Source organism: Carcharodon carcharias, chromosome 13 (genome assembly GCF_017639515.1).
Source record: "Carcharodon carcharias isolate sCarCar2 chromosome 13, sCarCar2.pri, whole genome shotgun sequence".
Classification (NCBI taxonomy): Eukaryota; Metazoa; Chordata; class Chondrichthyes; order Lamniformes; family Lamnidae; genus Carcharodon; species Carcharodon carcharias.
This window is the reverse complement of record NC_054479.1, coordinates 102,876,368-102,903,877: the sequence shown is the minus strand read 5'-3', so window position 1 is coordinate 102,903,877 and position 27,510 is coordinate 102,876,368. Positions and strand designations below refer to the sequence as shown.

Below are 27,510 nucleotides of genomic sequence, written 5' to 3'. Positions count from 1 at the left end.
ATTAATGATTGAGAGTAGACTGATGGGGCAGTTTTTGGCTGGGTTGGATTTGTCCTGCTTTTTGTGTACAGGACATATCCCGGCAATTTTCCACATTGCTGGATAGGTGTCAATGTTGTAGCTGTACTGAAACAGCTTGGCTAGGGGTGTGGTAAGTTCTGGAGCACAAGCCTTCAGTGCTATTTCTGGAATGTTGTCAGGGCCCATCAACTTTGCAATATCCAGGGCCTTCAGCCGTTCCTTGATATCACATGGAATGAATCGAATTGGCTGAAGACTGGCATCTGTGATGTTGGGGATCTCTGGAGGAGGCTAAGATGGATCACCCACTTGGGATTTCTGGTTGAAGCTTGCTGAAAAAAGAGACATGCTTTCATCTTGCACTCATCAAGATAGACACAGTAATGCCAAATTTCAAAGGGAACAACTATTTATACTGCAAGAGAAAAAGGGTGCTGATTGGTTGTGGAGTCTGCTGTGAATGGTCAAGACATTGCCTTGGTGAATGCATTAGGGAGCTATTATCCCCATGCTTTTGTTTATTCAAAAAAGGTACATTGGCTGGACGTATTCCTTTTGCCTCCAGAGGGCAGGTCCCTATATATGAATATGTAGTTTCTAGCAGGTGTAAGTGAGCTAAATTGTGAGCCCGACTAATTATCTTAAATTAGATGTTAGTTAATTTTTAGCACATTTGGGATTGTTCAGCAAGTGCTGCCCAATCATAGAATCACATCTAACATTATGTTCTGAGTTTACAAGTGTGGATTTCTTGAGTACATTCAGCACTCTGCCCATTGCGAACAGCCGATAAGTTATGTAAGTTGTTGGGACTTATGGCCTACGCAACCACTTTTGGATCTGAAAAATGCCCAGACAACCTCAAATTACCCTGGAAGCGTGCAGCGTCTGAAACATTTGAGTAACAGGTGAAGCTAGCCATTTCACATGCCACTATGCAGTGGCAACATGAGTAGTATTGGCTGTCAAGCCAAAAATACGTTCTGCCTACCGCATAAGTGAGTAATGTGGTATTTGAATTTCAGTTCTGACGCGATGCCAGGTGCGTAGGCCATACATCCCAACAACTGGCAGATCATATCAAACAGCATGACCCTTTGGCTATTCAAGCCATTTGTTCTTGCAAAACGCAAAACATAATATCTAATATTGGATGTGATTCTGCAATTGAGCAGCATTTGCTGAACAATTGCAAGTGTGCTAAGAATTACACTTACAACCAATTTAAGATTATCGGTTGTGCATGCAATGTGGCTCACTTACACTTGTTAGAAGGTACATACATTCATATGCAGGGATCTGTCCTCTGTAGGCAAAAGGAATATGTCCAGGCATTGCACCTTTTTTTGAATAAACAAAAGTATGGTGGACAATAGCTCTCCGGTGCATTCACCATGGCGATATCTCAACGAATCACAGCCAACTTGCCAACCAATCAGCACCACTTTTTCATGCAATATAAATTGTTGTTCCTTTGAAATTTGGCATTCATGTGTCTGTCCTGATGAGTGCAAGACAAAAAGCTTCAACAGCATGTCTCTTTATCCAACAATACAAAATTTATTCTGTAAAGTCCAGGATGGCTTCAGTCTTGCTGATCTTAATTTAGAGAAAGTTCTTGCATGTCTATGACTAGATGTTGGACTAGCAGTAAGTTAGCAGTGATGGTCAAAGATGATGGCAGAAATTCTAAATGAATCAGTACAAAATGGTTTGTCATTTCAATGAAGTGTGTCAATTATGTATTATTCTTCAAATATATCAACTCATAAAGTTAACCTGCCCATGAAAATCAGCCTTATTCTGCTGCAGATAGGAAGGAACTTAAACCACCAAGTGTAATTTTAAATCATTTCTAAAATTATAACTATTTTAACATTTATATCACTGGGATCTGTGGTCTGGATTTAAACTTCCAGTAGCTTTCTGGTGGGGAACAGGACTGAAGGGGTAAGTTTTACTTTTATCACTAGGTGTAAAACGAGAACACTGAACCAGTTGCCTGTGTTATACCCTGCTGGATTTCATCATAGAGTCACAGAAATTTACTGCACAGTTGAAAGCTATTCAGCCCATCATGTCTGCGCTGACTGAAAATGAACAATCCAGCTTAATCCCACTTTCTAACTTTTGGTATGTAGCCTCACAGGTTACAAAACTTTATAAGAAAAACAATTTTTCGTATGATGTATCAATAAAACCATTAATACATAAAGTAATGTGCAGCATAACTTCAAAAGAATCAAGTTATTTGCAGTATGCCCTGACCTGGTAGTGGCTGGCATAGCAAATGTATAAGCTTCACGTGAGGGCAAGTTATTTCGACACTGGCTATCCCTCGGTTGATTTGTTGGCTGAACTCGAACGCTGGCCATCCAATCATCCGTTGACTGTATTAGTGACAAAGAAACATATGGTCATTTTACAAATAATCGTGCATAAAAAATTTTGTTTATAAATTGGAAATCCTCAAAGAAGGGCCGAGGTCCAAAGGACACTGTTAAGTCAAAGAAAGTAGAAAGGAAATTTGGAAAATAATGATTAGGTAACACAAAGTTCAAGTTTTAAAAGAGTGAAGATTGTAAGAGGAAAAGAGACTGAAGAAGGTAATGTGGCACACAGTTTTGACACATTGGAAATGAATCAATGAAATGAGACACTGAGTTGTTGATCTGTGCATTGAGTTGAACTCAACTTGTTAATGTGAAGGGAGGAGGAAGAATTTGAAGACTGGTATGTTTCTGCGTAAACCCTTAGGGTTCTATAGCAGAGCTGTTGGATTGTTTTAGACAGCCCTAGTAGTCTAGCATAGGCACGATGGGCTGAATGACTTTCTGTCATGCTGTAAACTTCCATGACCTATGGAAACTTCTATGTTAAATGGTGTGTTTACACCATAGGAGGAACGAAAGTCCCAACTGAGGAGTACTGACCCTAGTAAAGTAAAAAACGTCAACAGAGAAGAAAGGCTGTAATAGAAAGAGAAGGGCTGGGGGATGGGGTGAAGGGGAGGAAAGAGGGATTGGAGGCTAGAGAGGAATCACATATTAGACCAGAATTTTCTTGCAAACTTTTACGCAAGTGTAAGAGGCATGTCTCGGATGGCTGTGGGCTATTTGGTGAGTAAACAGTTACATTTGGTATGTCTGGGAGAGTGAAAGCTGAAGCATGCAGCATTTTGAATACCTCTGATTCATAGCGAATGGCAGCTGTGAAATCCATCAGGTATGGAATGTTGTCAATAATGAATTGCAGTCCCATTCCATGGGGGACACGAGCAAACCCCAGACCTGTCCAAGTTGCGGGTCTATCAGGAGTATGTTCTCTGGAAACAATCTGTACTTGAGATTCTGGATTCACATTTTGCTAAAGAAAGGAATGTTTCAAATATAAGCCTCTTTTTGTTTTACCTGTCACATATTTTCCTAAAAGAGTACCTCCCAGAATTAGACTTTACAAAGTGTGTCCTTCTAACATATACAACAATTATCCACAAGTCCTTTACCTTAAGTATACACTAGCCTCACCAGGTACTGATGTTTCCCAACCAACACAACTTGCACCTATGTAGCATTCCTTACATGTCGGATGATTGTCCCATGTTAACTCACTTATTACCCATTCACTTACATTGGGCCCAATGCCTTTACAATAAAGGGGAAAGGAACACTGAGGGCAGAATTTTAACCATGGTGTGCTGTTCTCAATCGCAGAACAGGAGATCAACGCCACTTCCACCCTCTTGCCTTTTACTGGTTTCCTTGTGATTCAAATTAAAATTTTAAATATTGTCAGAGTGCATGGGAGACACCTGTGATCACGTGGTGGGGGAAACTTTTCAGTGTTTTTGCATTCATTCTTTATTGAATATTCATGTTACTGTCCTGTGTTGTACTCGCCATTCTGTGGGACATGACTGAACTTGCAGGCTCAGCTGGCCCTCCCTCCATGCATTGTAAAGGACATTGTCTGAGATCAGTCTCACCAGGGATAATTGAAATGTTGTAGGTGAACTCAAAGCCCTGTAAGGACTCTGCCAGCCAACACCCTGAGATGGACCCACATGTGGACAGTACTGACACCACCCTTTAGTCCCCTGATTTTCTTACCTTGACTAACTGTTGCCATCACACCCAGGATATCACTTCACCCTCCATGACCCTGACCCCACTCTCTGCATTCCCTTAGATGCCTCTTCCACTCCTCCATGGCCTAGACATCCCTCCATACCCCCCCCTCACTACTGACTCCCTCTTGCTGGTTCTGAGCCTCCATGTAAACCGCCATTCTCCTGCTCCCATCCCTTGTGCCACAGAATTCAAAAAGGAAAACTGCTGATCTCAGACACAACTGCACAAAGCTGTCTGTTGCACGTCACTTTTAAACAAACATGAATTGGGTGTCACGAGATTCTCTTGCACCGCTGACTTTATCATGAAGGTAGGATGTGATTACAAAAGGTTTTAATATAATGAGTATTCATGTCATGAAAATGCATTACAAGTAGGAACCCACCACACAATGGCGTGAGGCCTGACCCACCACCAACACGCCACTGAATCAATCTCTAAATTTAAACCCGACGTCAGAAATACAAAATTTCAGCTCCCGCCTAATTAAGTCACACCACCTGCTACGTTTCCCACTCTTGAAGGCTCCATAAAATCTCCCCCTGAGAATGGGATAAGGGAAGGAGAATGGAGAGGGTAATGATCACGGAAGAGGAATTTGAGGAGATTTTTGAAAGGGGAAGAGATGGCAAAGCAGAGGAAATAGGGCAGAAAATTCCAGAGTGTAGGAGTGGAGGCACTTTCTGATTGCGAGAGTAACCCCAAGACTTTCACCAATTTCTCACGGCTGATAACAGCAGATTGTCTTTTGTATGGTAGGTGGTCTGAAAACAGACTAATCCCATTGCCACTAACAGTATTCTACGGCTGGAGAAATAAAAAGGAAAACAGAGAGAAATCAATGTCTAGGGTTAAATTTCTGACTTTCAGAAATTCAGGTATGCAGATTGCAATTTTGTGAATTTTTAAATTTACATTTATGGTCACTGGGAGCATAAAATTATAAAATGGCCCTTATATTCCATTATATGATGCCATCCCACAATTACTAGCAATAGTAACTAAAAACCTCACTAACCTCCATTGCCTTGTTTTCCTTATACCAAACTAAAGCAAATATAAAAAATACTTCAAAATGCTTATAGAATAGCTACTATGAAGAATAATAGATGCTTGATAATGTGTTTAAGACAATAGCTCAATCTTAAATGTTGAAAGGCTTTTGAAATTTACTGTTGTCATTAAATGACTTATTTGAACCATTTGCGTCATTGCTAATCTTTGTGTACAGTGTCCGGCAAGTGAACAAACATTGGACTGGCCAGTCATTCCAATCCCACTTTTGCCTATAGAAACACAGCAGAGGTGCTTTTTACAAATTATTTTATGATGATTGGCGGTTATGAATTTAACAATATGCAGAACATTTTACTTTAGAAGCTTTTCATACCCTCTTCCTTTGACGTCGCATATGATGTTTAGCAATCCTGTTAAGTATCAGTCTACCATGCTCCACTCTAAAGTTGTAGCCTCGCCTTCGTAAATAGTCATCACATGATGGCAACGATGTAGGCCTTACCTGAGAAAAGAACTCATTCCATTACTGAAGAAAATAAGGAACATTGTAACTGTATCTATAAGTCTATTTAGGAAGTATTATAATATTAGAATTTTTACATCAATAATGTTGTCTTTCATAAAATAACATTTTGGAATGCAGCATATCAGTAATTTATGACATGCTATGCTTGTGAGAAATAAGTTTGGGCCTATGGTTTCCAAAACGCCCCATCATTGGGGCTTTCCTCTGTCATAACTGCACCTGGTGTACACTAATTGATAGACACTGATTGTTATGAATATCATGCCAGGATGGTAGATTAAGATGAACTTGTTGGATCATGGTCTTTTTGGTCTATAATTCAAAGTTCCTACGTTTGGTGAGTATCTCAAAATTGTCTTGATTTTCTGATTTTCATGATCTAATAATGTCACAGTTGTGTAATTATTACTGATTAAGTGGCAATGATAAGATTCTGTTCTGTTGAAGAGTCATACAGACTCGAAATGTTAACTGTGTTCCTCTCCGCAGATGCTGCCAGACCTGCTGAGTTTTTCCAGGTATTTTTATTTTTGTTTTGGATTTCCAGCATCCGCAGTTTTTTGTTTTTATTTTATATAAGATTCTCATGTTGGATGAGATAAGCACAAGTAATATCTTATTCCAATCATGGAGTCCAGAATGCTTTATATCATTTAAGTTGCAGAATGAAATGAGAAGCAAACAAATAATGTAGCCCTGGGCAGCATTTTGTGATAGGTCTCTGAGTTCAACTACAAACTAGACATATGGAGTTAAATTCATATCTCTCAGTTTACAACACATATTTTCTGGCCTTTTTAAATTAAATACCAAATTTTACACCGATCCAAGACCTCCCACTCTCAGTTTAATGATGCTCCTGATAAGGAGGAATTGCCTGCAATTTATTCATTTTAATCGGGGCCGAGGAGCTGATTTGGAACTGTATCATAGTTGACAAAGCATGCTTAATATTCAGCCAGTGACAGAGGCAGATTTACCATGAAACACACCGTGCCACGGCACGGGGCCCCCAAATGATGAGTGAGTGCTGAACTGTTGGAAGTGCTGTCTTTCAGCTGAGACGTTAAACTATCTGCTCGGCTATACACAGAAAATCTTCTGGTAGTTTCCCCCCTCTCAAGACACTAAAACAAACCATTACGCAATTTGTGAGCTTGATGTGGCTGGAGCGAAGGGGAGGGAGAGGAAGAGTGGGGGCTGGGAGTTGGCGGGGGGAGCGGAAAGGAGGATTCAGTATAAGCAGCCTTAGCATGCCCCAGGCAATGTGGATGGTTGGCTGAGATCTGAGAGATGGGAGACACTCTCCAGTGATGTCCATGTAATAATCCAACCTCTTGTGGCTTTCAGATCCACCCTCCTATGTTTGCTTGGTTATAGTGCATGGACTGCTTTTGCCAAAGCACCATAGGTTTCAGTCAAGCAGACTGAGTACAATGAATGCAACAGGGTTCCAGGGAGAGTAATGGTGACACAGTTCCAGCTTTCAGAGGCACCATATTGCTTTGCTACGTGGTTAGTTTTCAATGTAGGTTATAAAACGAGAAGGATAGGAGAGAGAGAGAGAAATGATCTGGATGCACAGCACATTCATTTTACTGCATAATAACCCTTCTCTTTGTTAGCAGTACAATGGCAGGAAAAGAAAGCCTGAATATTGGAAAAACTGATTGGGGATCCAAGTTAAACTGAACAATAACTGGGAGATCAGGGGGGTAATGAGCGAGAGGTAAGGGGGATGCCATTCCATTGCGATGCTATTCATTCAGTGGGAACTGGGTGGGAAAGGGGGTGGTTTTGATGTTTTCTTGAAGCGTCGGCCTTTTTTGTTGTGTGTGTTAATGGGGGTTGTTTCGGGCTGGTACTGTTGCTTAGAAAAGCAGGGGAATTTTCCCTGCAGTCTTGCTACCCATCAACCAACATCACAGAAGCAGGTTATCTGGTAAAGGTCACGTGTTGTTTGTGGGAGCTTCCTGTGTGCAACAATGACTGCAACTCAACGGTACTTTATTGGCTATATTGTCATCGTTCATGACCACCGGATGTCTCAAAGCATTGTTACATTTCAATCTTTCTTTTAAAAACTCCAGCATAAAGATGGGGAGAGAGAGATCTAAGAAAGTCACAGGTTAAATTAAACTAGAGACCGCTAGTATGGAAATGACAAGATGACACACCCCACCCTCCCCCAACCACCGCCTAACGTACTTTGACAATTCTATTGCCTACTTCATATATTGGTACATTTAAGGGCAATAAATAAGTTGTGAGGTGAGCTCGGGTATAAATTAACTGTTTTATAAGATTGAGCTAAACCAAGAACTTTAAACTCTAACCTGAATGATTAACCTATTCACAACATGTTATATTACTGATAAACATCAGATGGTTTAGACCGTTGCGACTTCTTTCAACCTGAGAAATTGGCAACACATTAAACAAGCTAAAGAGTCAATACCGAGATGAAATGCACAGTGCAGAATCAGCGATACCAGAAGGATCATCGTCTTCGTTTCTCTCTCCACAGGAACTGCTTCATGTGCTGAGTATTTGCAGCATTTATGTTCATACTTAAGACATTTAACTGGGTCAGATCTGTTCTCAATCTAAAGAAATTGGTCCCTTCCAATTAAATTATTTTTTTGCTGGAGATTGCACCATGTCCAGTTCACAACCAGTCGAAAGCTCATGATTTTTGCAACATGAGCTGCTCGACAGAGGTTCCTTTACATTAGGCTTGAACTCAGAATTTTGCCATTGCAAACGCCTCAATCCTGCCATTAATGGACCATGTGCTAACTGATTGCGCCATGAGAGTAAAGCAGTGCTCACTTGCATACACGTTTTTATGTTGTAATATCTCATTACAGGCAATACATTTTTTCAATTGATTGCCGAGGACTGAGGTTATATGATAGTGTGCAAGAGTTAATCCATAACTGTGAAAAAGCAGGTGAAATAACCAATGCCCTGTTGTTTTGGGTTGTGACTAGTATGAGGGTTGGGGGTGGGTTGATGCTGGTGTGTGGGGGGGGGGGGCCCAAAAATGAAGTTGGGCTTAGAGCCGCACTACTGTAAATCCGCCACTGACATTATTCTATGGTTCTTTTACATTTGGGTGACAGTGAAAGCATTCAAGCAAATGTGGCTTAAACATTAAATTTCACAGTAGTGCCTAACAAGGACTTTATCTGAAAAAATAAGTAAAGGTTTCAGAGATACGAACCAAAGAACCACTATTCCCTAGTTGCACTGCAAGTTCAGCTTCGTACAAATAGTAATCCAGTGGAGCAAAGAAGTAACCTGGAGCTGGTTCATTACACTGGCGGCTGATAATGTTGGGTAGACAACGACACTGTCCATTATGCAAGGAACAACTGCAAAACATGGGCAAAATATTTTCAATTAACTGCAGTGAACAGGCAGTAAATGATACGGCAGTACCATGGTGTAATGTTGTTCTCTATTCAGAAAATTGTCCGCCACATAAGCTCCTTCCACTGTTTTTTGTGAAGAGCTGTTTACATTGTTCAAATTCTCAAGCAGATTCTTGGTAATGGTAAGCATTTCATACAGTGAGACATGACTTTGTAAAATTAATTGTAAATCACTCAAAAAAATCTATTCTGCCTTCCAGTTACAAAAAAGAATTAAATCATTTATTTCAATTAATAGTTCTCATTAATATCCAGAAGCTTTAGGTTAAAGCAAACAAGTACAAGTGTTTGAAGTTCTACACACTCTGTGGTGCTTATGCTAAAAGAACCATTACTTCAACTTAGAGTAGGGAGAGATGGTTTATTTTCACTGATCAAAAAGAGCCTGCCAACAATTGGTTTTCATTGGTTCTTTTATTTTTTCAGACTAGTGAATCTCCTGTGATGTAGCTCATAGTAAATCCAAAGGTGAAACGGTTTATAATGAGGAGAATGCTATACTGTGTCATATACATTATACTATATTGCTGCTCAGGTAAAGTTGTGTTTAACCTGCTCCAGAAAAATTATAATATAACAAGTGTACTTACAGATTATCATAGGCCCCTCCAATGTCACAATCACAGGGGGAACAACCATAGATACTGGTTCCAAGGCCCCAGTGGTTCAGCTATAACAAAATACAGTAACACCATTAGAAGTAATACTACAATAATTTCAAAAAAATAATGGAATACAATGACTGCCTTCAGACTGGTATCTTGGTCATGCGACTGCTCTTCATGTGTGAACCAAGGTAGTAAATACTGGAAATTCATCTAAGAGAGGCTTTCTGGGGGAAACAATGGTGTAGCTGTAATGTCACTAGACTAGTAATCCTGAGCATATGGGTTCAAATCCCACCATGATAGCCAATAGAATTTGAATTCAATTAATAAACCTGGAGATCATGAAATTATTATTGTAAAAAACCATCTGGTTCATTAATGTCTTTTAGAGAAGGAAATCTGCCATCCTTACCTGGTCTGGCCTACACATGACTCCAGATCAACCGTAATGTGGCTGACTTCTAACTGCCCTCTGAAATTGGCCGCTTAGTTCAAGGGCAATTAAGGAGGGCAACAAACGCTGGTCTTGCTAGTGACACCTGTATCCTATGAAAGAATACAGGAAAATAGCCAAACCTGATGCTGCACTCATCTGACATCTGAGCAGAAGCTGGAACTTTCACAGATCCTTCTTTTGTTTCACTAGTCCAGGGCTACTGAAACCGACTGTAGATTCCAGCCACCTGCTCAGTCCTTCATATAGCTGTCCTAGTTTAAATCTGTGTACCCAGCCAAGGCAGAGATTAAACCCTGGTTTTTGATTTGTTCATTGACTATGAGATTAGATAGCAGAACTGCTACCAATTATCCATCAAAGTTGATCTGCAACTGCCTGCCTTACTCAACTTAACTGATCTCATTATGGGACAAACAAGCTCTGTCTCACCTTAAAGTTAAAGAGCTTGAAAGTCCTTGGGTTAGAGAAAGCTAAGAGTGGGCTGATTGTCTGCCAGGGAAGGCAGAACTTGGTCCTGAACACGTTTCTTCCCTGTTTACCTTCTGCTTTAAATACCAGTGAGGGATGTGGGACTAGTAGATACATTTTCTGCCCTCCCCATATCAAGTGATTTTGTCTTGGGGAGTTCCTAGTCAACTCAACTCTTGGAATGACCCCTTTGTAAAACCGAGACTGACAAAGACTGAGAACTGTCATGGGTTCTATTGTAGTCCTTGGAAGAGCCCCAAATGTCACAGGCAAAGTTAATCAGTTCCAGAGCAGAATGACTACCTTCCTAAAAGTGGCAGCAAACTTTCTTTGGAGCATTTTCAATACTTTTGCCCTGCTTCTCATTGCCCCTTCCTGACCCTTCTCAAGGGCAGATAGGGATGGGCAACAAATGCTGGCCTTGCCAATGACACTCACATCCTATGAAAGAATAAAGAAGAAAGAACCCTCTAATATGTCACTTGGGCATTTGTTGCCAGGTCAGGATGGGCACCTCTGATTTGCTGTTACAGGCACAGGCTGATCATGTAAATGAACCAGTCCCTGCAATTTTGCTCATTGGGGTGGTTTCCTTCTCGATGGGTGTGGCTGGGATGCTGGTCCACTTGGGCTGACAGAGTTGGACTCTTGGACATTAGGCTTGTTGTAAAGTTTTTTTGCATAGTATCATGATGAATGATTGAAGGTAATTGGTAAGGTGAAAGATTGTATTATAACATACCAGACACTGCTCACAGCTTTTCCCAGTCACATATCGGTGACAGTGGCACTCCCCAGTGACTGGGTCACAAGCAGGTTGCGCTGACACACTGCCACGTGAATCACATCGGCAACCTGAAAAAATATTCAAGATCTACTTCTGAGTAATCTGTTTGCATCAAAAACCTAGTAAAACAACATAAAGCATCTATTAGGTCTACAATTAGTTCTCATTTGATTGATGTTCTCAGCTTCAGTCCCACCTCTAATCTCAAGCGCCTCCCATCCTCTCCATTGCTAAGAAGGTTTCAGGCAGCTAAATCACCTCTCATTGGGTCTGGTATTAATAACAGGGCCACCCATTGTTGTCAGCATGAGGCCAGTGCCATGTTGAGGCCTTGGTTTTGTTCCCATGATACCAGCAAGCTGTGGGCACCAAACAGGCTCCCCACTGCAGCTTGCTGGTTATGGAAAAGAGAATAGAAATTCATCTGGCTCTTGCGCCAAGCAAACCAACAATTGCAGCCTTGGGGGAGGGAGGCTATGCTGGGAGCGAGGGCTGGGACAGGCCAACAGCACTTCCCATGAGAAAAAAGGGAACATATCTTGTTCTGTTTGTTGAGCAACTTCTAGTGGTCCCTTTAAGGATCATTCAACACCCGGTACAAATCAGTGTAGCATGTGCAACATACATTTCACCTTTTTGTACCTTGAAATTGCAGTTAGGATGTTATGGACAACATGGATCTCTATTTGCATAATGCAGATGGCCTCTCACCAGAAACAGACTGGCACTCCAGACAACATTCTCAGAACTCAGCCTACGATGATGGGAGCCAAAGTGCCAGTTTAAATGGATGGTAAGTGACCCAACACCATTTTGGGCTTTTGCCATTTCACTTGTCGGGCAGAGCAAGTCAAGATCAGGTCTGACAACTCACCCCTTTAAAAAACCCAATCTATGGGCAGAATTTTCCATGCCCGCTGGTGTGGGGCATGATCAGCAGCATGAGCGGACAATATGGCGCAATCGGTTTCACAACAGAGTGAAACCAGTTCGCGGTCGTCCGCTCAGCCTGCCAACAGCGGGCCATGTTTCTCACCATCAGACATCGGGAACCTCATTGTAATACACCATCATATCTTCAGCAGGCCAGCCAAGGACCTGCTATTAAATATAGCGCAGAAGCATTCACCCCGAAGGTAGGGTGGGTGAAGGAAGTGACCACGCATTAGGGAAACCTGCATAAAGCGAGTAGTACTCCTCTGCTACTCAGATAGTTCATGTGCAGACACATTAATATGATTGGTGTCGGGCTTCTAGTTTACCTTCCCGCTCGAGCAGTACAGAGGCATCAAAGTGTCACCAAGTGTTCCAAATCTTTACATCCCGCCCCTCTCTGCCCTCTGGCACAGACTGCAAAGTCATGAGCATTTTATTGGACGGCAGAACAACTGGGTGACTGCACATGTACAATCTCCTTGCTAAAGCTGGCCATGGAGCAGTCACTGCTGGGGGCGCTCACAGACGCTTGTAATGTCAGCATCCTGTTTTGGACCAGTCTCCCCCATAGTACAAGCTAACAGTGCAGCCTTGCAGTGTGGTTTAGGAGAATGCCTGCGCCTGAGCTGAGAGCACAGCATGCAGTCCAATGGGCAAAGCTGCTGCCAATCGGTCAGGTGCAGTGGGGCGGAGGTGGGTGGGGTTTCGGGCAGCCATGCAGCGCACCAATCTCTGGCCATCCAAGTGGAGGTCAGCACTCTCCGGGAACCGTTAAGGGGCCGTCACACTTAACCAGGGCAGGTTCTTAATACACCCATGCTAACCACGTGTCTCTCTCTTTCATCCTGCAGGAGGAGTACATCGGGATCATGGAGCTTGATGAACCAGCTGTATGCCTAATGGCCTACAGAGCATGAAGATGACAGAGGAGAGAGCGGCTGAGGATCCTGGCTGTGCAGAGGCAGGAACAGCAACCTCAGGGAGAAGGGGCGGCTTCGCAGGCTATCACAGTGAGCCATCGCAGGCTGGTGCCTAGCGTTATCCAGGGTCTGTAGACACTGCCTTTCATTCCTGCAGATGACCAAGAACCAGTGTCACTGGAGACTGTGCATAGTTGGGGAACTGGTCAGTCACATCTGCCAGCTGCTGCAGGATTAGGTGCCATGGGAACATGGAGGGAATCCACTGCAAGTGGCTGTGAAAATGACTGCTGTGCTCAATTTCTTTGTCAGTGGCTCCTTTCAGGGCTCCATGGGTGATCTCTGTGGGATCTCTCAAGCATCCACACACAAATACATCCATGAGGTCACGGGTGCCATCTTTGCAAGGGCACACAACTTTGTGCATTTTGCCCAGGACCAGGACAGCCAGGAGGCAAGAGCAATTTGATTTGTCCAGATCTCGGGTTTTCCACAGGTTCAGGGTGCGATCAACTGCACTCATGTGGCTTTCAGATCTCCGTTGCAACTCACGGTACACTACATCAACCACATGGGGATCCATTCGCTGAATGTGCAGCTGGTGTGCAACCACTAGAACCGCACCCTGCAGGTGTGCACACAGTTTCCACGATGGCTACATCCTCAGTCAGTCACAGATCCCTGGAGTCTTCCACGGTCCACAGAAGCTGCAGGGATATCTCCTCGGGCTACCCAAAGAGACTGTGGCTGATGACACCCATGTGGCAGCCTCAGACTGCAATGTAGCAATGGAATAAAGAGGCTCATGCTGCAGCTCACAACTTGGTGGAGCAGACCATTGGCATGCTGAAGATGAGGTTCCGGTGCCTGGACCGGTCTGGTGGAGCCCTGCAATACAGTCCACAGAATGTGTCACACATCGTTGTTGCTCGCTGCGTCCTTTGCAACCTGGTGCTGCAATGGGGAGAGGAGCTGGCTGAGGAGGAGATGGAAGAGCTGGAGGTCTCCTTCAATGAGGAGTACACCAACAGGGATGAGGGTGAGGAGGTCCTCAGAGGCAATGATGATGGGGATGAGGCCCTCGCACTGGCTAGACAGGGCAGGCACATTCGGGAGGCCCACATAGCTGCTAGATTTGTGGAGGATGATGACGACGTACAATGAGATGACCCCATAGATCCTCACAGTGCATCTGTGAACGTTTGACACCAGTCTGGCTTATGGCAGCATGAATATCCTCTGTGAGAATGCTCCTGTCATGGAGATGCAGTGGAGGCCGTAATAGTCGCTCGATTGCAGGAGGATGATGACAACATGCAGTGAGGACACTCCATAGATCTTCACACAGCCCCTGAGAATGTCTGACTCTTGTCTGGCCGAGGGCAGCTTGCTTGCGCTCCGTGATCAGGTCATATCATAGAGAGACAGCCATGAAACTTTAGAAGCATCTACTCCTTTGTCTGCCTTCAGCACCTAAGCCCTTCAGGAGCTGGTGCACAGCATCAGTGGCCACAGATGCTGAAGAGGTGGGGCCCTGTAGCGCCTGCCCACTACATTCTGGCAGCAAATGTCAAGCACCTAGCCTAAGTGCAGGCATCAGTAATGTTTCCAGGGAGTGAGAGGCTGGACCATCACTTTGGTCTGAAGGCCGCACAGAGCACAGGGAAGAGGAACTGGACTGAGTCACCTGCCTTTATATTGTGCGGAAAGGTTTCACATCTGAGTGACAAGAACACTGCTTATCAGAACAAGGAGCCACAGGCAGGGAGACATTCTTAGGAGTTTATTGACAATAGTGAACAGTATGTACAAGTGATTAAGACCCACACCTAGGCAATGCAACTAATTCTTTGTTCCCAGAGGGCTGGTCTGTTGAGCGCCTTCCTGTCCCTTGATCAAAAGAAGGCATTTGACAGGGTGGATCACAAATATTTACTCGGAACTCTGCGAGCGTTCGGGTTCGGGATGCATTTTGTCGCCCGGATCCAACTTCTGTACACCGCCGCGGAGTGTCTAGTGAAGGTTAACGGGTCCCTGACGGCGCCCCTTCGCTTTGGGAGAGGGGTACTTCAGGGCTGCCCCCTGTCTGGCCAGTTGTATTCTATTTGCGTAGAGCCTTTCCTGCGCCTCTTGCGGAGGAGATTGTTGGGATTGGTTCTGGGCAGGCTGGGCATCGGGGTGGTCCTTTTGGCTTAAGCTGATGACGTGCTCTTTATGTTTAGCGACCCGGCTGACCTGTGGAGGATGCACAAGTGCCAAGATGTCTACTCTGCCGCGTCTTTTGCCAGGATCAACTGGGATAAATGTTCTGGACTCCTGGTCGGCCCGTAGCAGATGGATCCCCTACCCGAGGAGCTCAGGACTTTCACCTGGAGCAGGACCAGCCTCCTCTACCTGGGGGTCCATCTCTGCCCTGCTGAGGAATCCTGGCCGGCGAATTGACAGGAACCGGAGACGAAGGTCACCGCTCGCCTGCGGCGCTGGACAGGACTGCTCCGAGTGCTGTCTTACCGGGGTTGAGCTCTGGTCATAAACCAGCTGATTGCCGCCATGTTGTGGTATCAGCTGGTCACTTTGACCCCTCCCCCGGACTTTGCCACGAAAAACCAGAGAACGCTCGTCGACTTCTTCAGGGACAAAAGACTGCACTGGGTCACCACTGAGGTTCTGAGTCTCCCACTTAGGGAGGGCAGTCAGGCACTGGTGTGCCCTTGTACCCAGGTGGCGACTTTCCGCCTTCAGACCCTGCAGTGATACCTTTACGTCGAGCCTCCTCCGAGATGGTGTGCCCTGGCGACGTATTTCTTTCGCCAGGTGCATGGCCTGACTTATGACGTGCAACTCCTGTTTATAGAGCAGAGGGACCTTAGTGGCTCCTTGCAGGCGTTGCCCGTCTTTTACCAGGATCTGATCAAAGTCTGGAACATGGTCGCCTTGCGACGCAGCTCTCCCCTGTCAGGAGTAGCGGCTATCATCAGAGCCACTGCTCAGGAATCCGCCCCTCTGTCCTTTTCAGTGGCTGGCGGAGAGGAGGCCTATGACTGCCGGGGTGACCAGGATCGGGGATGTGCTGGGTGGCGGAGGAGTGGGCTGGATGCTCCCTCAGGAGTTGGTGCGTCACACGTCCATGGGCGTCCGGCTCGTGGCCGATGCCATTCAAGACCTCAGGACGGTCGTGCTCGGCCCCCAAGTTATTTTGGATCTTGAGGTGGCCCAGGTGTGCAGTGGTCTTCTGCCTGAACGTTCCCCTGTTCGGATGGAATTCCACATTGGTCCCAAGCCCCGAACACTCCCTTGGGTGCTGGTGCCTCACAATATGAGCCAACTCAGGGAAATGCCCTCCATGTCCTTTAGTATGGCACGGAGGAGCTTCCTGTATGAACTGCTGCTGCACACCTTTCACCTCCTTGCCCTTGCCCACCGCCCGGACACGCCCTGGTGTGCCTTGTTGCCGTCTGGTGGTGGAGGTCCCTGTTGGGATGCCCTCTACAGAGGTGTCCTCCCGCTTTCCACTGGGGACCTGGGGTGGAGGGTGTCGCATGCAGCAGTCCCCTATAATTGTAGAATATGTAGGTTCACGGACTCCCAGGATACCTGCCCTTTTTGTGGTCTTGTGGAGTCTGTGGACCATGTTTTTATAGGGTATTGTAGGCTGCACTCCCTTTTCATTATTTAAAAAACCTTTTATTTCTGTTTTGTTTGCACTTCAGTCCCACGCTCCTGATCTAAGGACACCTGGTGCGGAGGGGGGGCCAGGAAGGAGGAGGACCTCCTTCTGAACCTGCTCTTGGGCCTGGCCAAATTGGCCAATAACAGGTCCAGGCAGCGGGTGATCGAGGTGGTCGTCCCGCCCAACTGTTTGGCCCTCTTCCGCGGCTACGATCGCGGCTGGGTGTTCCTGGAGAGGGAGCACACAGTGTCTGCTGGCACTGTCAAGGCCTTCCGTGCCCGGTGGGCACTGGAGGTGCTGTCTTACCTGGGTGCTTCATCGACCCCTTTAATCACAGTTTGATTTAATGTTTGTAAGTTTCCTTTAAACTTTGTCCTTGGTTTTACAGCTGACCTGACTTAGGGGCTGTGTTTATTTTATCCTTTATTTTGTTAATTTAGTTTAATTGTTTGACTCTGAAAGATTTAATTCTCCGTTCCCAGAGGGCTGGTCTGTCGAGCGCTTTCCTGTCCCTTGATCAAGAGAAGGTGTTCGGCAGGGTGGATCATGAATATTTATTCGGAACTCTGCGAGCGTTCGGGTTCGGGATGCATATTGTCGCCCGGATCCAACTTCTGCACCCTGCCGCAGAGTGTCTAGTGAAGGTTAGCGGGTCCCTGACGGCGCCCCTTCGCTTTGGGAGAGGGGTACGTCAGGGCTGCCCCCTGTCTGGCCAATTGTATTCTATTTGCGTGGAGCCTTTCCTGTACGTCTTGCGGAGGAGGTTGACGGTATTTGTTCTGCGCGGGCCGGACATTGGGGTGGTCCTTTCAGTTTACGCTGATGTCGTGCTCCTTATGTTTAGCGACCCGCTGACCTGTGGAGGATGCGCGAGTGCCAAGATGTCCACTCTGCCACGTCTTCTGCCAGGATCAACTGGGATATCAGTTGAGAGCACGCCTCCCTCCTGGCCCCCCTCTGTACCGGGTGTCCGTAGATCAGGAGCGTGGGACTGAAGTGGGGCTGGGGTGCTTTTTTGACCCCCTTAATCACATTTTGATTAGATGTTTGTAAGTTTCCTTTCAACTTTGTCCTTGGTTTTACAGCTAACCTGACTTAGGGGCTGTGTTTATTTTATTCCTCATTTTGTTGATTTAGTTTAATTGTTTGACTCAGAAAGAGGTAATTCTCCGTAACCATCCTAACCCTGCTGTTACGTCTTGGTGCTTCCTGGTCATCCACAGTGGAGGTGGAGGCAGCCTGCTGATTGCGACACCTTGTCTGTGATGACCTTGGTGGGCGTCCTGTGGAGGGTCGAGACTTGGAAGGCCCAGGCCAGCTTTCAGGGTCCTGCTGTGTGGCAGTGTAGCTGGAGCTGGAGTTGCTGTGATCACAGGAAGAGGGGAGTCGGATGGGCTGGACACTCTTGGATGGATAGGCCCGGAGTGTGCAGCTGCCGATCTTCCTACCTATGGGTGCCTGAGTGCCCCAGGCTGATTCCTTAAGGAGAAGGGGAGCTGGAATGAGATTGAGCTGCCTGGCACCCTTTTTGCATACACACTGTTGGAGGCCAACTATGGCATCAGCGATGGAGTTGAGCCCGTGCAACAGTGCAGGAGCGACGTCCTGAACCAAGGCCTCCATGGCAGCTGCCATCCTAACAGTGTTTACCTTGGTGCATTGGCATGCCGGTGCAGTCCTCTGAGTGCCAGATGCCAGAGAGGTCCCTGCCGCCACCTGCTGTGGATCGGACAGTACGATTTGCTCACCAGATTGTGATCCCAGGGTTATTCTAAAGCGAGGTCCCACCGAGGTGTGTCGCTGCACCTGGGACGAACTGAATTGCTCTACAGAGAGCTGGCATGGGCTCGGTGGACTGAGTGACCTCCTTCTGTGCCCTAATGAACCGATGACAGGACATCTTGCTGTCAGTGATATCATCCACTCAGAGGTGGCATCAATTAAGAACTTAAAGAAATTTTAGCAGAAATCAACATGATTGCTTAAAAAAAATGAATTTTCCTCAGGCAGCCACAAGGTGGTGCTCAGAACAAGCTGATCCATGAAGTATCAATCATCCACTAAATACTCCATAAAGAGAGGAAGAAACAGACCCGTAAAATGGTCATAGAATTAGGGACACTGAGTACTAATTGGTAGAAACTTGACATCCATTAAAATAGGGGTAGTGAGACTCAAATTCCTGCACCTCAAGGATGCTTCAAGAAATTATGTCCTGAAACCGTGGCAGGCACCCCAAGCCACTTGCATGTGCTAATACAATGCTTAAAGCCTCTTTTAGGGATAAGGTTGCCAACTCTCCGTGATTGCCCTGCAGTCACCAGGAATTGAAGGTAAATCTCCAGGATACTGCTGTGCAACCCTGGAGGAATATCATCAGGACATTAAAAAAGATTGTTTTTTTCTTCATTATCTTTGAACATTTCTCAACATAAAAATATTGAAAATGGGAAAATAAAATCTTTTTGGCTGACAGTCAAGCATCATCCAGTTGGGTAATGATTCTTTTTGCTTTCCAATTTCAAACAATGCTTGGCAGTTACTGCCAGTAACCATCAGCCAGTGCATTCTCCATTGTAATGCCACTACCAATCAGAGCCCACTTGGCAACCAATCAGCATTCTCTTCTCATACAGTATAAATTGTTGTTCCCCTTACATTTGATATTCTTGCAAATTGTCCTGATGAGCTCAAGACAAAAAGCTTTAACAAAATAAAAGTTTCTCATTTTTCAGCAATGCTTTCCAATTGGCATAGGAAGGCAGTGCGACAGAAGGATGAATGTGTTGGTCAACTAATGGCCAGAGCGTGGAGGCAAGACATATGATGAAACCTCCAAGAATACATTTAATCGCAGTTAGCAACCTGATTTAGAGACCTTCCGTGGAAATTGGGCTTCCCTGAATGTAACAAGTATGCACTCAGCTCTGCTGCAGTTTTCTAGATGTGGATGTGGCCTATAGCCAGCATTCACCATTTAATTGAGTGTTTGATTTAGTTTTAAGCTGATGTAGAGCCAAGAGGAGTAGGAAGACACCACAGCACACTTGGTTCTTGGCAGTTGCCGCTGGCAACAACCCTGCCTCAGCCACCCTCCAGTATAATGCACCAAATATGTTTCGCGGGAATCGTTCATTCTTCAGTGTGCCGCTATTTGCACCCTATTAAAATGAATATTTAATAGCTTTCCACAAGGCCCATATAATGCTCAAAAAAACGCCAGATAAATGGCATGTGTATAAATGGCATATGTAAAGGACAGGATTTTCCTGTGGACACTGGACCAAATAGTGCTCTTGAGCCCACACTTGCCGGGAATCAGGTCGCTGGAGTTATTTTCCAGGAGCCCAACACCGCGCTCAGTGTCCTTTAAAGAATAGTGGGTGGGTTGCCCACATTGCCGACCCAATCAGACGTCCAGCAGATCCAGAGACTTAGCAGCCCCATGAGAGAGGTGGGTGCTGCTTGAAGCTGCTCTGAGAACGTGAAGGCACCTCAAAACAGAAGTGCCCCTAGGGGCATAAAGTTAAAGTAAAAATTCAAAGGGGCCAAATAGGCAGGTCCAGTGTGGACAGGAAACCCCTCCAGTAACAGTGTTTGGGTTACAGGTGCAGCCTTTGCTACAGTGGCTCCCTCTTTGAAGATGGACCCATAGCCTGGCACATGGAGGTCGCCTCCATGGAGCTGGCAGCCTCCGCACATGATGGGGGATGGTAGGGTCGCTGCACCACCGGCAAAAATCACAGAATCGCAGAATCACAGAATCTTAATGACACAGAAGGAGGCCATTCAGCTCATCGTGTCTGCAACGGCTCTCCAAATGAGCATTATGACCTAGTGTCATTCCCCTGCCTTTTCCCCGTACCCTTGCAAATTGTTTCTATTCAAATAATCATCGAATACCCTCGTGAATGCTTTGATTGAACCTGCCTCGACCACACTTCCAGGCATTGCATTCCAGACCTGAATCACTCACTGTATGAAAAAGTTTTTTCTCATGTCACATTTGCTTCTTTTGCAAATCACTTTAAATCTGTGGCCTCTTATTCTTGATCCTTTTATGAGTGGGAACAGCTTCTCCCTATCTACTCTGTCCAGCCTGCTCACAATTTTGAACATCTCTATCAAATCTCCTCTTGGCCTTCTTCTCTCCAAGGAGAACAGTCCCAACCTCTCCAATCTATCCTCATAGCTAAAGTTTCTCATCCCTGGAACTATTCTTGTAAACATCTTCTGCGCTCTCTCCAATGTGTTCACATCCTTCCTATAATATGGTGCCCAGGACTGTACACAATCCTTCAGCTGAGGTGTAATTAGTGTCTTATATAAATTCAGCATAATCTCCTTGCTCTTGTAGTCTATGCCTCTATTAATAAAACCTAGGATACTATATGCTTTATTAACTGCTCTCCAACTGTTCTACCACCTTCAATGATCTATGCACATATACAGCCAAATCTTTCTGCTCCTGCACCCCCTTCAAAATTTCACCCCTTATTTTATATTTTCTATTCATGTTCTTCCTACCAAAATGCATCACCTCACACTTCTCCACATTGAACTTCATCTGCTCCCTATCTGCCCACTCCACCAAATTGTCTATGTCCTCTTGAAGTTCTACACCATCCTCTTCGCAGTTCATAACACTCCCAAGCTTCGCATCACCCGCAAACTTTGAAATTATTCCCTGCTCATCAAGATCAAAATGCCACTAAACTGGTAAAATCTAATTGGGGCCTTAAATAAGCAAATTGGTTGCCCACCACTGTTCAGTGGGCAGCTGATCCATTTCCCAGGTTGCACCTGGTTTCCTGGTGGCAGGAATGCATCGGGAAGAGCCTCAATGCAGCTGCCCTATTTTCCTGGCCCCTATTCCTCCAAGCCCTCCACCACAGGCTGGGAAAATTCAGCTCAAATTGTCAGCTTGTATAATTGGATTTACATATAGTGAAACCTCTAGTGTCAACTAGCACAATATTTCTTTAAACACTGTCAGAGTTCCATTTTATCAGGTTATATTTAATTAACTTCTGGGATATTGTGGCCTAGAAATTCATGCCTCTGTTTGGATAGGTTCATATTGGTTCAGCTAATTTTGGGCTCCAGGCCCTATTATCACTGAATCGGTAAAATGCAGACATAGCCTGTCTCCAGGCAGTTCACCAGAGCAAAGACCGCGAAGATCAGACTATTGCATCATTGGAAGAGGCCCTCAATTAAGCCCTAAGAAAAGACTGGGAGAGCAGGGTGACTGGAAGGCGGGGACGATTGGAAGGATCTGAGAGGGAGAGTAATAGTGGCCAGGATGGAGGGCAGCAGTGATCAGGTGGTGGGGACTAAGGTAGCAAAAGGGTGGTGGCAGTGATCATTAGAGAGCAAGCAGTAACCGGCACTGGCCAACAGTTTTAATGTAGGGTGAGAAATCACGCTCCTGCTCCTGGTAAGTATTTTTAAGGTAAATATTTTTAACAAGTGTTTTGATGGTTTGTTGTCTTCCCTGATATTAGAGAAGGCACGTCATATAGGAGCTCAGCCCTTATATTCGTATGCGAAGGGCCTATGCCTGTGTCAAGGCCATAGTTGGCTATTTTCTACCTACACCAATATGGTAAGTGGTGTACATCACACTCATAATGAGCGTGAGGTTTCTCTCTGCCATATTGGAGGTTCAGGGGCCCATTTAGAGCCAAAACATAATTACGTGTTATTGAATTTCTAGGTGCCTAGCTCTAAAGGGTCTAAGATGTTTGCATTGCACCCACTAGTGATGTTGAGTGATTTCAATAATAGATCTTATCATGAACTTGGTTGCAAGCTTGAACAGATTACAGCTATCTTGGAGCTTGCAGCTGTCAATGACCTTGTATGCCTTTGGGCAATAGCTATTGGGCTGTAATTCTTTTTTAGAATTTCTAGTTGACACATAATACCATAGTTTGCTTTGACTGGGCTTGTTATCAGAACATGTGATTATTTCCTTTGCCTAAGCTTGTTATCATGTTATACTATTGTAGTATTCATGATCTCATCATACCTTCTATCTGCATGGGGGCAATTTTAGTCACATTTAACAGTATTATACAGATGTATTGGAAATGCTCTAGTTCTGCAGAATGGACTGTTGGGCAGGTTCTTCCAGTTTTAGCAATGGAAGAGTTGAATATAGAGGCAATAAATGCATGGTGAGAGCTTCAACAACCAATGAGCTCAGGCAGAGATAGAGACAGAGACAGAGATGGGGGATGTCACAGAGATGGAAGTCACCAATCTTAGCGAGGATTTGGGTTCTGAAGCTCCACATAGGGTTAGCTAGGACAGGGAGTTTCCAAATAGTCTGGCTCCATCTCAGACAGTGGCTAGCAAGAGGGATGCAGTTGGTGGCTAGGGAATGCAGTTTTGATAGGGACCAAAGACACTAAGTAGAATAGCCCACTAGACAGTGGAAACAAAGCAGCTGCAAGCACAAAAAATTAAAGGAGTTGTATTTATATGTTCCCTTTCACAACTTCAGGACTCCCCAAAGCAGTTTACAGTCAATTGACTACTTTTGAAATGCATTTAGTGTTGTAATATAGGATACAAGGCAGCCAATTTATGCATAGCACTGTCCCACAAGCAGCAATGTGATAAAGACCAGATAATCTATTTTTAATGGCATTGGTTGAGAGATTGGAAACTCCTGTACTCTCCTTCAAAATAGCATCATGTGATCCTTTACATCTACCTGAAAGGGCAGATGTAACATCCCACCTGAAAGACAGGACTCCAGATTCCTTCAGTACTGTACTAGTCTGCTAGCCTAGATTATGTGCTCAAGACCCTGGACTGTGATCTAAACCCACAACTTTCTGATTGAAAGGGAAAAGTGCTACCTGAGTCATAGTTGACAGAATATATTAAAAAATATCTGCACTACATGTAGATTATATATTATAATGAATTAAAAATGTTAAGATTGGGTAAGTGTGAAATATAGATATTCCAGTAAACAACAGAAAGATAAATTTCTTTCTTAGTTCATACACACCTTCACACCCTTCAGTATTAACAGCGCTTAGTCCAAAGTAGCCAGACTTGCACTGATCACATCTTGTCCCTTCAACATTTCTCTTACAAATGCAGTGGCCAGCAACTGTACGGAGGCTCGAGTCTGAGTGACTTTCACACATTCCATTGTTCAGTGAGCCGTTGAGATCACAGTTACAGGCTATGAACCGAAGAACAAAAGCAATAGGTTACAAGTGATGCATTTCTAGATAGTTGAACAAGATCAGTTAGACCTGCTTCTTACATTACTCCAAAGACTAGCCTGAGTTCCTTTAAGTTGCAAATGAGGACTTAATCAATTTTTTAATAATAATCACACGTTTTTGGAAAACAAACTAGGGTGATCTAGAATTTTTCGTCTTCAGTAGTAATGAAACAGTTGTGCCTATGATGCAATGTTGAATCATTTCCTGGTATTTTTCAATCTTTTAATTGTAAATGTAAACTATACAATTAAGAAATCAAGATGAACTCTTCTTTGGTTATTTATTCAAAAAATGCATATTTGGATGTATGATGTAACCAGACTTCCTGGGTTCAAGTGTATTATTACTGAAAAGGAAAGTTGTATGATCTGCACTAAGTCTTCAGGAATTTGGGTGAGGTGAAAGCAATTTCTCAATTGAGGCATTTAGAAAAACTCCAAGTTATATTCTTTTAGAAAGCATCTTTAAATGTATTCTTATTATAATTGAACTAAGGTTTATCCTAATAAATTCATTCATATCCTTTTCAACCTTTGTGATTATGTTTCTAATTTTCTGAAGTTTAATTTTAGGTTCATGACATTATCAAGGATTTTTTTGTGAAAATCGATTTAATTTCAAAATCCTAACAATTGGAATTAGTGTTGGTTGCAAAGCTGAAAACATACAAGGATTGCCTTCAACAGTCTGTTTTCCCCTCATTGGAAGAGGTAGAAGCATAGGACTTCATTTGCCTTCTGAGAAAACACTGTACTCAGTGTTATCCTTTATTAATAAGCTTATTTTAAATATTCATTTTAATTACATTAAGTTTTTTAATACCACACATTTAGTACCTGATGTTATGTTATTTAAGGTGGTGCTGTGTTATATTTGTAACAGAATTGTTTCAAAAATGTCTTATGCAGCAGTGAAAGTCTTTTGATTTCACTCAGTCTGGAGAGATTGGGCTTTATAAACTTCATACAGTACCATGTAACATGTCAAGCTCGGCTTCTAAAAATAATTTTCAAGGATTTTTTTTAATTAATAACCTAGGTGTGAAGAGAAGATTGCACCATAATTGCATAAGCCATACGACGCTGAAACCAAACTTAATTGTGAAAACTTCAATCCCTACACAATGAATGGAAGATATGTTTGTTCAATTATTGTGGTTGCCTTAAAGTTCTACACACGTGTATATATAGGAAAATGTGGTCATTTTGGCTTTGTTTGCAAGTTTTTACAAAGCGTCACCTATGGTAAGAATTAATCCATAAATTCAAAAGGATAAAAGCAAACCTACGGACACATGCAAATGGGTCAGAAATCATTCTCCTGGGATCCTGGTAGAAGAAGGGCTTGCACTGGTCACAGTTTTGACCCATTGTATTGTGTTGACATTCCTCACAAACCCCACCACTGACCTCTCCGCTGGCCAAATACACTGCCAGGTCAAAATGGCATTTTTCAGAGTGTCCATTGCAGTTGCATCCTGAAAAGGAAGAAGCACAAATCATCATTTTAAAAATGACATGGAAACGATTGAGTGATCTTCTGCATTGGTAGCCAAGTAAAACATATTTATTGCATTAAAAACTTTTAAGAGAAAAACAAAACAGTTTAAATTTGTAGCAATGGGAGATCCCCCTGCACTTCTTTGAAAAGTGCCCTAGAATCTTATGCATGTACCTGCAAGAGTAGACAGGCTCTCAGTTTAACGTCTCATCCAAAAACTCTCATAAGCTGTGAAACACTTTTAAAATTCTCTTAAAATTAAATTTTTCCTTTAGGTATGAAGAAAGGGATATCTTAAAAACTTGTTAATATATTTCTTAAAATATGCTTTAAAAAAACTGACGATAACAATGACAGTCATAAATTGTTCCATTTTGTATTTAAAGTATTTTTCAGTTATTTAAAATCGGGTTACTCACAGATGGTGCTCTAGAAACTCTGATTAAAAATGCTTATATTTTGCGATAAAGCCATCTTCAACTGTAACAGTAAAATATTTAGTAAAACTGCATCAATGGAACTAAATCTCTTCAATACATCAAGCAACACTTTTACTGCAAATTTTTGCAAAAAATTATTTTAGAACTTTGCTCTGTTCCATGGAAGAAACTGGACCAGATTTTTGCTCTTGAGTTGGGTATGCAGAGTTGGAAAATTTCCTGGCTCTCTGCACATGCCTCAGGAAAAACTGCCCTGAAAAACAGGAGGTTTGTTCCAGGGTGGGGTAAGGGGCATGAGTATGCTGGAGTTGGGCCCACCGTCTGTCCCCGGAAACAGTTCGGTGGCAGCCTTAGGGGCTGTTGGGTGCCGAGGCAGGTCTGTCCCGGTGCTCTGGGACTTCGTCCCAGTTGTAGACCCTCTAGCCCTCAACCCTCACACCTCCTCAACCACTCCCCATGCTCAATTCATGTCAACCCATGCCCCCACAAACTCCCATGGCCCTTATAGCCCCTATGTCAACTTAGTGCCAATCCATGACAACACATGACTCCCAATTCATCTCCATGGCCCCTTATAGCCCCATACCAGCTTAGTGCCAACTCATGCTAACACATGCTAACCCTTTTCCCTTACACCCTCCATATCGATCCAATGTCCCCTCATACGTCAGGAGCCTTGCTGAGGTGAAATAAAATAAAGTTCACCAAACATTAGTATCTATAGCAGGGGTGGGGCATCATTTTCTTATCAAGGGCCACTCATACATAGACAAAATCAACCGTGGGACACACACACACAAAAAACAACTTAATTTATTTATTCCTAAGAGAGAATACAGAAACATTCAACTCACCCACTGCTTTGATGCAATGGTTGAGTTTGCTTTTCCTTAAGCTTCTGTGTCTCAATCACAGCACTCCTGAAATTCAGCTGAACTTTTTGCTTGCTTTCCTTTCCCATTCTTTCTGTCTCTCTTTCTTTCTCCTTTCCCATTTTGTCTCTGTCTGTCTCTCTCGCTCCTTTCCCACTCTGTCTGTCTGTCTCTCCTTTCTCATTTTGTCTGTGTGTGTGTGTGTGTGTGTGTGTGTGTGTGTGTGTGTGTGTGTGTGTGTGTCTCTCTCTCTGCTCTCCCACTCTGACTGTCTGTCTCTCTCTCCTTTCCCACTCTGACTGTCTGTCTCTCTCTCCTTTCCCACTGTCTGTCTGTCTCTCCTTTCCACTCTGTGGCCAGAAATTTCCTGTCAGCGATTTGGAGCCGGGACCTGCTCGCCGACAGGAAAATGATGTAGAATGATGTCGGGCGGAACCCCTGATGTCATCCCGGTCCCTTTAAGTTTTT

General features: G+C 44.1%; 1 protein-coding gene across 6 annotated transcripts in view; it reads right to left on the bottom strand.

The window, feature by feature from the left end:
* Positions 1 to 27,510, bottom strand: part of lamb4 (laminin, beta 4) — a 155,859-nt gene that overhangs the window by 70,103 nt on the left and 58,246 nt on the right. For all 6 annotated transcript variants that reach the window (XR_005944939.1, XM_041203600.1, XM_041203599.1 and 3 more), the window contains 8 exons: positions 25,519 to 25,707; positions 24,005 to 24,184; positions 11,407 to 11,519; positions 9,722 to 9,801; positions 8,921 to 9,071; positions 5,542 to 5,670; positions 3,208 to 3,387; positions 2,290 to 2,411 (listed from right to left, as the gene is read on the bottom strand). Coding sequence is in view for 5 of the 6 variants with exons in the window: in XM_041203600.1 (XP_041059534.1) it covers positions 2,290 to 2,411; positions 3,208 to 3,387; positions 5,542 to 5,670; positions 8,921 to 9,071; positions 9,722 to 9,801; positions 11,407 to 11,519; positions 24,005 to 24,184; positions 25,519 to 25,707 (1,144 nt within the window). In the remaining variant the exon portion in view is untranslated. The remainder of the gene's footprint in view (positions 1 to 2,289; positions 2,412 to 3,207; positions 3,388 to 5,541; positions 5,671 to 8,920; positions 9,072 to 9,721; positions 9,802 to 11,406; positions 11,520 to 24,004; positions 24,185 to 25,518; positions 25,708 to 27,510) is intronic.